Source organism: Callithrix jacchus, chromosome 4 (assembly GCF_049354715.1).
Source record: "Callithrix jacchus isolate 240 chromosome 4, calJac240_pri, whole genome shotgun sequence".
Taxonomy (NCBI): domain Eukaryota; kingdom Metazoa; phylum Chordata; class Mammalia; order Primates; family Cebidae; genus Callithrix; species Callithrix jacchus.
In genome coordinates, this window is record NC_133505.1 from 2796882 (window position 1) to 2809235 (window position 12354).

The window sequence follows — 12354 nt, forward strand, 5'->3', positions numbered from 1 at the left end:
TTCACTCTCATGGTGACTTGTTATTCTGATTTGCTTCATGTTTCCTCGGTTTTCTTTACTCTTCTGCTTCTGCTGCCAATTCACACAGTCACCATAGGCTACACCTATCCTTTCAATATTCAAAGGCACTGCTTTACCTCTGGTTTTTCCTTTATAGCATTCTCCTTCAGTATCCATGCCTGACCCTTCTCACCTGCACACAATCCGATCCAGTTTTACACCAATGCTAAGGTTTTTAGTCTCTTACCACCTATGTTTTGTTTAGATCATTCTTACTTCATAGGCCGTGTCTCTAGTTGGAACTACGGAGTCAGCACCATTCTACAGTTACTATGACATTGCTTGCATTTTTAAAATGGCATTCTCCAGGGAATTTTTTAAGAGATAGGATTTCATTCTTTAAATGCACAAAATAGTCAATTGAACAAGTAAATTATTTCCTGTGTCTGATACAAAATATGACATAAAGGTACTACAGTTCAACATTTTCACAGATAATTTTTAACATTATTTGTTACAATAGTCTTTGAAATTCCATATAAATATCTGATTTTTAAAAGTATTAATTGATTAATAACTTCATTACATATATCAGATTTGCTTTGGGAGGGTACAGCAGCCATGTACAGTTATTATTTTTCTACGTCTTATTTGTGTCTGCACTGTGTCCATTTTATGTGCCTTACTCCGACAGATCGGCATTGTGTTCCAAGTAGAAATGCGCAACAAATCTCCAAAAGTCCAATGGGTCTAGAGAAGCACCTGGGTTACAGGCTCTGTGCAGGTGCCATGCATTGTTCATGGCTGCATCAATCATGTAGCTCACCAAAACTGAGTACCATTTCTTGCTTCTTATCCTCACCCTATATTTTGAAATAATTTGATCCATTTTAGCTACACCTTCCTTGCATTCATCATACACTTTTACTATGGACGGTTGACTTATCTGAGGGATTTCTTCATCATCGGCAGCACAACAGCTTATCTCACTGACTGGTTCTATGCCCACAGCATTGGAGCACAGACTGATAATGTCATCCCCATACCAACGACACAAAATTATCTCTTTGTTTTCCTCTACTTGGAAATCGAAATACCCTCTCTCCATTTTTTTCATATGTTCTACATTCATAAGGGGACATTTTTCAGTCCTGTTCTCAAGAATTGTTCCAGTTGCTCTCACCCCCTTCTTTTTCAAGGCTGACAACAATTTCACACTGGTAAAGAAGCTATCAAAACACAGGTGATAGGGATACTGACCTCTTTCTAAAAGAACATCAGCGAAGTTCATCACTAGATTTCCACCTAACCCGAGGTCAGGATCCTCATCTACCTTCACAGCTGATTCTTCTTGATAGGGCTCAAACCAAACCAGATAACCCTGTGTGGTTGTACCACACCAAATTTTATAGCCAATTCTAATAGGCTTTCCATTCAGGAATTGGTCACTATCAAAGCATTCACACATGGACTTATCAAAGCAATAGTTTTCTTCTAGGGGAGCATACAAGAGGAAATTTTTATTCATTTGTTTTATGAGAGGCCTCAACTTTGTAAACTTATCTTTTTGATCTAGGTGGCCATTATCTGCAAAGTGCAGGTTTGAGAAAATCAATTCAAATCTGTCCCTTCTGATTGCATCTCTAACCAGGTTCTGATCGGTGTCAGAGATTTCCCAATACATTCCCCTTCTAGGACGCCTCATAAATCCACTCAAAAGCAGGACACCAAACACACACCTCATTTCTTGAACTGTGACTTCCAAGCTGACATTTTTCTGAGAAGCATAATTATTGGTTTCCTTGACAATTAAGTTGAATGTTTCATCATCAAAAAATAATTCAAAAAGTTCTACTGGGTTCAACTTTTCACTCTTGAGATTCAAAAGTCCAGAATCCAGCGCTGACCAGCTTGGAAAGTTGGGTTTAATGTCTCTTTTGGTCCAACTGTTTTCTGGGAAACGTGACACCTTTAACTTCTTTAGAGCAGGCTGTGTCTCAGGCTCATTATCTTTTTCCACATCTGAGTCACCAGAGAATGCAAGGCCTTGGAGCAGTTCACTCACTCGAGCTTTGTCTTTTTTTCTCGCTTTTCGAGTAATGTCTCCTGCAGCATATTCCAAGGATGAGATGTGCATCCGGGCCCACAGGTCACCTGGGTGATGGCCCTTCACAGTGTTCAAATGTGCAACTGTCCTTTCAGTAGGGATAGGAGTACTACAAGGAATCTGGAGTGCACACCCTCTGAGAAAGAAAAAAAGAGCATGTTATAAAAATCCTCAGTCATATTCTCTCTCACATGATAAATCTGCTGAAGCTTTAATCTTCTGGGGTTTAGGGTGTGTGTGGGGGTACTTACTTATTTCTCTTGTTTCCATGGGAAGGACTCTGGCTAGATTGAACATTTCTAGCTGCTCTCCACTTCTCACTCACTCTTTATGATAGAACTAACTTGAACCTGGGAGAAAGAACTCGGCATCCTTGGTATGCCCCTCCCTCTGTTCTATTTAGGAGCTCCTGACATTCCATGCCCCCTGTTGCCCCAAGTTGCACTGAGAAGACCTAAGCAGAGGGAAATCTGCTACACTCCTCCTCTGCCAGTACAAGCCTATTTAGCTCTGCCTTTGAGCTGTTTTTAGCCAGTCTAACTTCTGTCTGGAAACTAAGAAACTAAGGTTTCCAGAACCATCTATTTTACTCCCACATCCCTGTCAATTTGTTCTGAACTTGAACAAGAAAAAAAGGTGATATATCAGGTCTCCTCACACCTCTCACAGAGTTTCTGAATGTAAAAGGGTCATCTGATGGACATACTACCCTGGGGAAAAACAAATGAAACTAAACTCATTGCACTTGGAATGATTTTTGAGGCTTACAAGGAAGGAAGCTAAAGTTACAAAGATGAAAAGTATTATTTTACACAAACTTTTTAATTTTTAGATATGTGCATTTAATTTATTAGTGTTCTGTTGGCAAACTAGTCAAGTTTTCAAAGACATTTAACAAGCAAGAAGGGTATATTTTAATATAATTTATACTACATACATTTCTTTACTGAACACATTTATCATCCAGGGTGTCTTCAATGTCTGAATGTGTTCAACACATCCCTCTTAAAGTTCCCTGATATCCATAATGTCAGTGATGTTCCTTGATCACAAAGAGTCTTTCTACTGTTGATATGTAAACTCTAAGATCTACATTGCATTACATCCAATATTGTGAGGGAAGGAAATGGGAGTGAGAAATGGGAGAAAAGAGTGAGCTAAGAAAGTAGGGTGGAGGTGAGAGAGGGGGACTAGAGAGAGGGCAGGGGCTAGATCTTTGATACCATGGTTAAGCTATTGTACCAAACCTGAAATAACCTACCTTCAGACTTTTTGTCATGAGTATTTTTATTCTCATAGGCACTGTGCATTACCTGATAGCTGCCTGATACTAAGTGTACCTCACAGGCATAATAGCAGATTCCTATTCTTCAGCTGTATAACTCTGCTCTAAGTTGCTGAAAGTTATTTCTCTTCCTTTGGTGGAGCTTGGCTCAGTCTTCGCTAATCTTAATGCAAAATGTCATTTCTCTTCTTAAGCTTTAAGATATTTCTATTTTAGCTGAGATTTAGCTCCCAGTTTCTCTAAGATGAACAAATGTCAATAAGGAAAGTTCCCACCCCCTCTCTATTCTTTAGTCAAGTATCCCACCTTGCTTCCTTTCTCCTCTTTTCTCAAGTCTCTGAGGACCAAATGGCTTCACCAGAAGCCAACCCTCTGTTTGTGATTCGCTCCCTCTCTTTCTCCATTCCTGAGAAGCCTCAGAATGTTGGGCCTTCCTGAACCTTCTCCACCTTTTTCAATTTCCTCAGAAGTTTCCTGCTTTGCATATGAGTATCTGTTACAAGTTCATCAATCCCCACAACCAGCACTTAGAAAGCACCGTGACTGTCATTCATTTCTACTTCGTCAGCTGACTTTTTTTTTGACCTGTGCCTAGGCATAGGTGAAGACATGGATGATTTGACCCGTTCAGGTCTCTTAACAGGGGTTGAAAATACAGGTTAATTTCTCCTTATCTGAAATGCTTGGGGCCAGCAGCTTTTGAAGTTTGGATTTTTTTCAGATGTTGGAATATCTGCATTATACCAGTTGAGCATCCCTAATCAAAGATCCAAAAACCAAAATGCCCCAGTGAGCATCTCCTTTGAGCATCGTGCTGGTACTCAAAACAGCTCAGATTCTGGGACATTTCAGATTTGGAATGCTCAACCTGTACCCTGCTTGTCCTCTTCTGCTCTGACATTCCTTCCTTAACTGCCATGGCAGCTTCACCTGCAGCCCTCACTCTTGTTAAATTATCTGCCTTCTGGCTTCTCTATGGCTCCATAAAAATGTAAGGGAGCCCAGGGAAGAGAATCAAGCAGGACAGACTGGATCAGGACAGGCTTCTTGGAGGCAACTGCAAGTCAATTTATGGCATACTGAAAATTTTGAATAGGTCAGTTTCTTGGCATGGACCCCCTATGATCACAGAAGTGAGAGTGGCAGTCGTCCTATCTTATTAGAGGGAAGCAGGCTTTTGACCAACTGGTTTCTTTGATTCCATTCCAATTTTTTATATCTGCAGCATTTGATCCACTGAGGACCATGGACACTCACCTGTTGGGCATTCCTGAGGCCTCTCCACCTTTTTCTATTTCTTCAGAAGTTTCTTGCTTTGCATTAAACAATCTATCTTTAGTTACAATTTCTTCAGCTAAAATATAACATTAATGATTTAAATGTCATCTGTTCTGTGAATTTTGAGGAAAAAAAACAAAAACAAAAGCAAAATTCCAGGGTAGGGAATAGATGTTCCAAATTAAACAAACAAAAAAACACACTAGTGTTTCAAGGGTGCCCAGTTTCAGCAATTTTACAAAACGTAGCATGGTATGGGAAAATGCTAAGAAAGGGTCATTAAAGCACCAAGGCCCAGCTGGAGAAAGGGCCCAACAGGGCAGAGCACATTTCAAGAAAATTAGGCTGGGTGTTTTGGGAGGCTGCGGTGGGACTTCTTCAGGCCAGGAGTTCAAGGCCAGCCTGGGCAACAGTGAGACTCTGTCTACAGAAAAATTTGCTGCGTATAGTCCCAGCTGTTTAGGGGCTGAGGTGGGAGGATTGCTTGAGCCCAGGAGTTTGAGGCTGCCATGAACTATCATAGTGATATTATGCTCCAGTATGGGCAACAGAGTGAGACCCCTATCTCTAAAAAAACTAAAAAAAAAAATTAAATTAAACATGAACAGCAGTGTTCTTAGACAGTGAAGATGACTTCCTCTGAGGTAAAGATAAGATCAGGCAGAGGTGTTCATGGGGCTTCCAAGTATAAAGGGATATCTGAAATGACAAGTTATATGGAATCCTTGATAGGGAAGAAAAAGGATCCTTTTGATCGTTTTTCAGATGACTGAAGGAATCAGGCAACTGGGAGGGATGCTCAGAGAAGATAACCACGAGAATCAGTAAGCTGATTAGCAACAGAAGAAAACGTGATTGGGAAGGATGCAAAATGATAAGAGCTAGAAGTCTGGAGGCAGAGGCCAGAAGAAGCGAAAGGAAGGGTGGGGGTCTGTAGGAAATGCGGGGTCCCAAGGGCCAAGCCGGGTGAGTGATGGGAAAATGAGAGTACAGAGAGAGGCCCAGAGGCCTGGGCTTACTCATCAGGCTGAGGCTCCTAACTGTTTCCTGAGCTGAGTTACCACAGAGGTTCCTCTGAGCCAGACTCAGATGCGGCCACTTCTCTTTAGCAAGGGCCTGGGCTGTTCCTTCCTCAGTCTTCACCAGTGTCTAAAAAGACAAAAAAAGAAAGCCTCTGTTTTCACTGTGGTAAGGAATCCACTTGTGAAGAGTGTTGACTATCACACTGTAGACCAGTAGCTCCAGCCACTCAGGGCATTTTGTAAATTTGTGGGAACCTTTCTGTTCACAACAATGAAGCTCACCACCACCTCATGCCAATGCCATTCAGAGGATGAGGCCAGAAATGCTAGGCATCTTGCAACAGGTGGGACAGTCCCACACTACAAAGAATTCTTCCTCATCCTGCAGGACTTTTGAGTGTCCTGCTGAGCCAAACCTACAATCAATATACATCAACCGCACTGAAACATACAATCCTGAAGAGTTTTTATAGGATGATAACGAAAAAAATCAGTAATTCAAAGTCGATTAAAGACATTGTCACAAAAGTTGGCTCACTCGGACTGTTCCACACACTGTTTTACAGCAGTTTCTATGTATTTGGTTGAACAGCACCTCCATATAATATTGCAGTTGTGACAAATGCAATTAAACTGATTACAAATACATAATGGAGTTTTGGGACTCCTTTTAACAGACATGGAATCTAATGTAAGTGTGGAAATTTCACTGAATTTCATGAATAAAGATTGTTTAAAAACACTTTAAAGCTAGTAATTACATGTAGGCTATAAAAGTCATACATTGAAATTGTTTATTTCGGACAAGGTCTGAGATTCTCCATCTCCCTGACACTGTCCTCAAAGGGCTATCACATGGTTTCATTAACGTCTTGACTTTCTCTCATTTTCCAATCTACTTTCTCTTTCTTGTGGCCTGAGAAAGGATATAGTGCGAGTCTTTTACAAAATGAATGTCTGTTTTGAGGGGGTTTCAAGACAGAAGACATTTTCTCTTTAACTCATCACCACCCTACCCAAACTACAAACACATAATTATTTTGATAATAAAAAGCAAAGCCCACCTCATTTAAACACAGGCATACCTCAGAGATACTGCAGGTTCAGTTTAGACCACCTCAGTAAAGCAAGTATCACAATAAAGCAAGTCATATAAACTTCTTGACTTTCAAGTGCATGAGAAAGTTATGTTTACACTATACTATGTGGTCTATAAGTGCACATAAGCATTATGTCTAAAAATGTATATATCTTAATTTAAAAAATACTTCATTGCTAAAAAATGCTAATAATCATCTGAGCCTTCAGAGAGTTGTAATGTTTTTGTGGGTAGAGGGTCTTCTGCAATGTTGAAGGCTACAGACTGATTAGTGTGGTAGTTGTGGAAGGTTTGGGTGGCTGTGGCAATATTTTTTTTTTTTTTTTTGAGACAGAGTTTTGCTCTTGTTTCCCAGGCTGGAGTGCAATGGCGCGATCTCAGCTCACCGCAACCTCCGCCTCCTGGGTTCAGGCAATTCTCCTGCCTCAGCCTCCTGAGTAGCTGGGATTACAGGCACGCGCCACCATGCCCAGCTAATTTTTTGTATTTTTAGTAGAGACGGGGTTTCACCATGTTGACCAGGATGGTCTCGATCTGTTGACCTCATGATCCACCCACCTCGGCCTCCCAAAGTGCTGGAATTACAGGCTTGAGCCACCGTGCCCGGCCGGCTGTGGCAATTTCTTGACATAAGACATAAGACAACAGTAACATTAGCCACCTTGATTGACTCTTCCTTTAACAAAAAATTTCTCTGTAACACGTGATGTTGTTTGATAGCGTTTTATCCACGGTAGAACTTCTTTCAAAATTGTAGTCCCTCATCTCAAACTCCGCTGCTGCTTTGTAAATTAAGTTTATGTAACATTCTAAATCCTTTGCTGTCATTTCAACAGTGCTTCACCAGGGGTAGATTCCATCTCAGGAAGCCACTTTCTTTGCTCATCCATAAGAAGTAACTTATTGGTTCAAGTTTTATCATGAGATTACAGCAACTCAGTCAAATCTTCAGGTTCCACTTCTAGTTCTAGTCCTTCCCACCACATCTGCAGCTACTTAATCCACTCTAGTACTAAACCCCTCAAGGACAACCAGAAGGTTGGAGCCAATTTCTTCCAAACTCCTGTTAATGCTGGTACTTTTACCTCCTTCCTTGAATCACAAATGTTCTTAATGGCATCTAGAATGAGGAATCATTTCGAGAAGGTTTTTAATTTACCTTGCCCAGATCCATCAAAGAAATCATTACCTATGGCAGCTATAGCCTTACAAAATGTATTTCTCAACTAATGACTTAAAATTACTCCCTGATCCATGGGCTACAAAATGTGCATTGTATTAGCACACTTGAAAACATTTATTTCCTTGTACCTCTCCTTCAGAGCTCTTGTGTGACAAGGTGCTCTGTGAATAAGCAGTAATATTTTCAAAGAAATCAGTTTTTTGTTTTTGTTTTTTTGAGTACTACATCTCAACAGTAGGCTTAAAATATTCAGTAAACCATGCTGTGAACAGACATGCTATCATCCAGGCTTTGTTGTTCCTTTCTAGGGCACAGGCAGAGTAGAGTTAGCATAATTCTATGGACCCTGGGATTTTCAGGACGAGAAATGAGCACTTGCTTCCACTTTAAAGTCACCAACTGCGTAAGCCCCTAACAGGAGTCAGACTGTCCTTTGAAGTTTTGAAGCCAGGCATTGACCTCTCCTCTCTAGCAATCGAAGTCCTAGATGGCATCTTCCAATACCAGGTAGTTTCACCTACATTGAATACCTGTTTATTGTAGCCACCTTCATTAGTAATTTTGCTAGATCTGGATAACCTGCTGTAGCATTTACATCAGCACTTGTTGCTGATGCATTTTATGGAGACGGCTTCTTCCTTACACCTCATGGACCAACCTGTGCCAGCTTCCAATTATTCTTTTGTAGCTTCCTCACTTCTCTCAGCTTCACAGAACTGAAGAAAGGAAGGGATTCGCTCTGGGTTAGTCTTTGGCTAGAGGCAGTGCCATGGTTGGTGTGTTTGTTTTTTTGTTTTTTTTTTGCTTTCCTATCATTTGTATGTTCATCAGCATGACACTTTCATTTTCTTCAAGAACAGTTCCTTTGCATTCACAGCTTGCCTCTTTGGCACGAGAAGCCTCCAGCCTTTTGGTCGATCTCTGCTTTCGACATGCCTTTCTATGCTTAATCACTTCTAGCTTTCGATTTCATCTGAGAGGCATGTGACTCTTCCTTTCACTCGAACACTTAGAGGCCACGGTAGTAGTATTATTATAATTGGCTTCATTTCAATATTATTGTGTCTCAGGACATAGCAAGAACCAAGGAAAGGAAAAGAGATAGGAAATGGCTGGTCAGTGGAGCAGGCGGGACACATACAATGTTTATTAATTAGGTTTGCCATCTTAAGCATGGTTTGTGGCACAGCAAAACAAACACAATAGTAACATCAGAAATACGTGATCACAGATCACCATGACAGGCATAAAAATAATAAAGCTTGAAACACTGCAGGATTGCCGGAATGTGACAGAGACACAAAGTGAGCACATACTGTTAGAAAAATGGGCCTCATAGACTTGTTCCACACACGGTTGCCACTAACTTTCAACTTGTTAAAAAAAAAAAAAAAAGAAGCAGTATCTGCAAAGCAAATAAAATGAAACACAATAAAGGGGTTCTATCTGTAATATCATACCATATTTTCTCCCCTTTATCTGTTCATAATTTGTCTTGTAACTTATATTGCTTTCCTACGGCTCTCGTAACAAAGTACCACAACCTCAATAGTGGAAAACAACAGAATTGTATTCTCTCATATTTCTGGAGGCTAGAAATCCAAAATCAAGATATCAGTAGGGCCACGTTATCTTTGAAAGCTCTCTGGGAGATGTCATCTCACACCAGTTAGAATGGCGATCATTAAAAAAATCTGGAGACAACAGATGCTGGAGAGGATGTGGAGAAATAGGAACACTTTTACACTGCTGGTGGGAGTGTAAATTAGTTCAACCATTGTGGAAGACAGTGTGGCAATTCCTCAAGGACCTAGAAATAGAAATTCCATTTGACCCAGCAATCCCATTACTGGGTATATATCCAAAAAATTATAAATCGTTCTACTATAAGGACACATGCACATGAATGTTCATTGCAGCACTGTTTACAATAGCTAAGACCTGGAACCAACCCAAATGCCCATCGATGATAGACTGGACAGGAAAAATGTAGCACATATACGCCATGGAATATTATGCAGCCATCAAAAACAATGAGTTCGTGTCCTTTGTAGGGACATGGATGAACCTGGAAACCATCATTTTCAGCAAACCGACACAAGAACAGAAAATCAAACACCACATGTTCTCACTCATAGGTGGGTGTTGAACAGTGAAAAGACCTGGACACAGGGAGGGGAGCATCACACTGGGGTCTGTTGGGGTGAAATAGGGGAGGGACAGCAGGGGGTGGGGAGTTGGGGAGAGATAGCATGGGGAGAAATGCCAGATATAGGTGAAGGGAGGAAGGCAGCAAATCACACTGTCACGTGTGTACCTATGCAACTATCTTGCATGTTCTTCACATGTACCCCAAATCCTAAAATGCAATTTAAAAAAATAATAATTTAAAAAATTTTTAAAAAAAGCTCTATGGGGTAATTTTCCTTGCCTCTCTTCAAGTTTTTAGTGTTTGTCAGCAATTCTCGGAGTCCCTTGGCTTGTAGATGTGTTATACAAATCTCCACCTCAGTCATCATATGGCATTCTCCCTGTGTGTATGTCTTTACTCGGGCATCTTTCTTTCATTTTACAACCCTTTGGTCAATTTGGAAATATGGATTTCTTATAAGAATAGGAGTCAAAAAAAAAAAATAGGAGTCATTGGATTTAGGGCTCATCACATGATTTTTTTTCCCGATTTTTGTGAAGAATGTCATTGGTATTTTGATAGATTGCACTGAATCTGTAAATTGCTTTGGGAAGTACTGTCATTTTAATAATAACCATTTTTCCAATTCATGAGCATGGAATATATTTCCACTGTTTTTATGTCCTCTTCAATTTGTTCCATGAGAGTTTTAGTTTTCCTTATATATAGTATTTAAATTAAATACTACATTATAAATAAAATACTAAAAATTACAAAATACCTTGGGTAATTTAAACACTAAATTAAGTTACATTTAATTTTTAAATTTTTTGGTGTTTAGTATTTTAATTCCCTAGGTATTTTACATTTTTTGTGGCTACTGTAAATGTGATTAATTTTCTTGGTTTCTCTTTCAGATTGTTCACTATTGGAGTATATAAATGCTACTGACTTTTGTGTATTGATGTTTTATCCTGCAACTTTACTTGCTTATTAGCACTAACAATCTTTTTGTAGTTTTCAGGTTTTTCTAGGTATAAGATTATATCATCTGTGAACAGACTAATGTTACTTTTTGCTATCCAATTTGGATGCCATTTACTTCTCTCTCTTGCTTAATTGCTCCGGCCAGGATTTTCAGTATTATGTTGAACAGTGGTGAGAGTGGGCATCCTGGTCTTGTTCCAGTCCTTAGAGAAAAGGTCTTCAGTTTGTCCCTGTTCAGTACAATGTCAGCTGTGGGTCTGTCAATATGGCTCTTACCTTTGGGAGGCCGAGGCGGGTGGATCACGAGGTCAAGGGATCGAGACCATCCTGGTCAACATGGTGAAACGCCGTCTCTACTAAAAATACAAAAAATTAGCTGGGCATGGTGGCGCGTGCCTGTAATCCCAGCTACTCAGGAGGCTGAGGCAGGAGAATTGTCTGAACCCAGGAGGCAGAGGTTGCGGTGAGCCGAGATCGCGCCACTGCACTCCAGCCTGGGTAACGAAAGCGAAACTCCGTCTCAAAGAAAAAAAAAAAAAAATAGGCCAGGCGCGGTAGCTCAAGCCTGTAATCTCAGCACTTTGGGAGGCCGAGGCGGGTGGATCACGAGAGATCCAGACCATCCTGGTCAATATGGTGAAACCCCGTCTCCACTAAAAATACAAAAAATTAGCTGGGCATGGTGGCACATGCCTGTAATCCCAGCTACTCAGGAGGCTGAGGCAGGAGAATTGCCTGAACCCAGGAGGCGGAGGTTGCGGTGAGCCGAGATCGCGCCATTGCACTCCAGCCTGGGTAACAAGAGCGAAACCCCGTCTCAAAAAAAAAAAAAAAAAAAAAAATAGCTCTTACTATTTTGAGACGGCTCTTATGTTCCTTTTATACCAATTTTGACAAGGGTTTTTATCTAAAATCAATGAATTTTATCAAATGCTTTTCAGCATCTACTGAAATAATCATATGGTTTTTGTTCCTGATTATATTAATATGATATATCACACTTATTGCATAAATAAATGAATCCCTGGAGTGAATCCCACTTGATCATGGTGAATGATTTTCTTAATGTGTTGTTAATTCCGTTTGCTAGTGTTTCATTGAGAATTTTTGCATCTATGCTCAATGGTGACATTGTTCTATGGTTTTCTTTTTATGTTGTATCCTAATCTGGTTTTGGTATCAGTCTGGTTTGGCTGGCCTCACAGAATGAGTTTGGAAGTAGCCCCTCCTTTTCAATTTTTTTTTTTTTTTTTTTTTTAGCA

The 12354-nt window shown here is 40.2% G+C and overlaps 1 protein-coding gene across 14 annotated transcripts in view; it reads right to left on the reverse strand.

The window, feature by feature from the left end:
* The window catches only part of PGBD1 (piggyBac transposable element derived 1), a 35922-nt gene continuing 23568 nt past the window's right edge, over positions 1–12354 (reverse strand). For 10 of the 14 annotated variants that reach the window (XM_054254697.2, XM_078368069.1, XM_054254695.2 and 7 more), the window contains 3 exons: positions 5690–5819; positions 4650–4746; positions 1–2243 (listed from right to left, as the gene is read on the reverse strand). In XM_054254697.2, coding sequence (XP_054110672.1) covers positions 683–2243; positions 4650–4746; positions 5690–5819 — 1788 coding nt within the window. In that variant the 3' untranslated portion in view covers positions 1–682. The remainder of the gene's footprint in view (positions 2244–4649; positions 4747–5689; positions 5820–12354) is intronic. The other 4 variants (XM_078368067.1, XM_035294695.3, XM_078368065.1 and 1 more) reach the window with 1 other exon arrangement.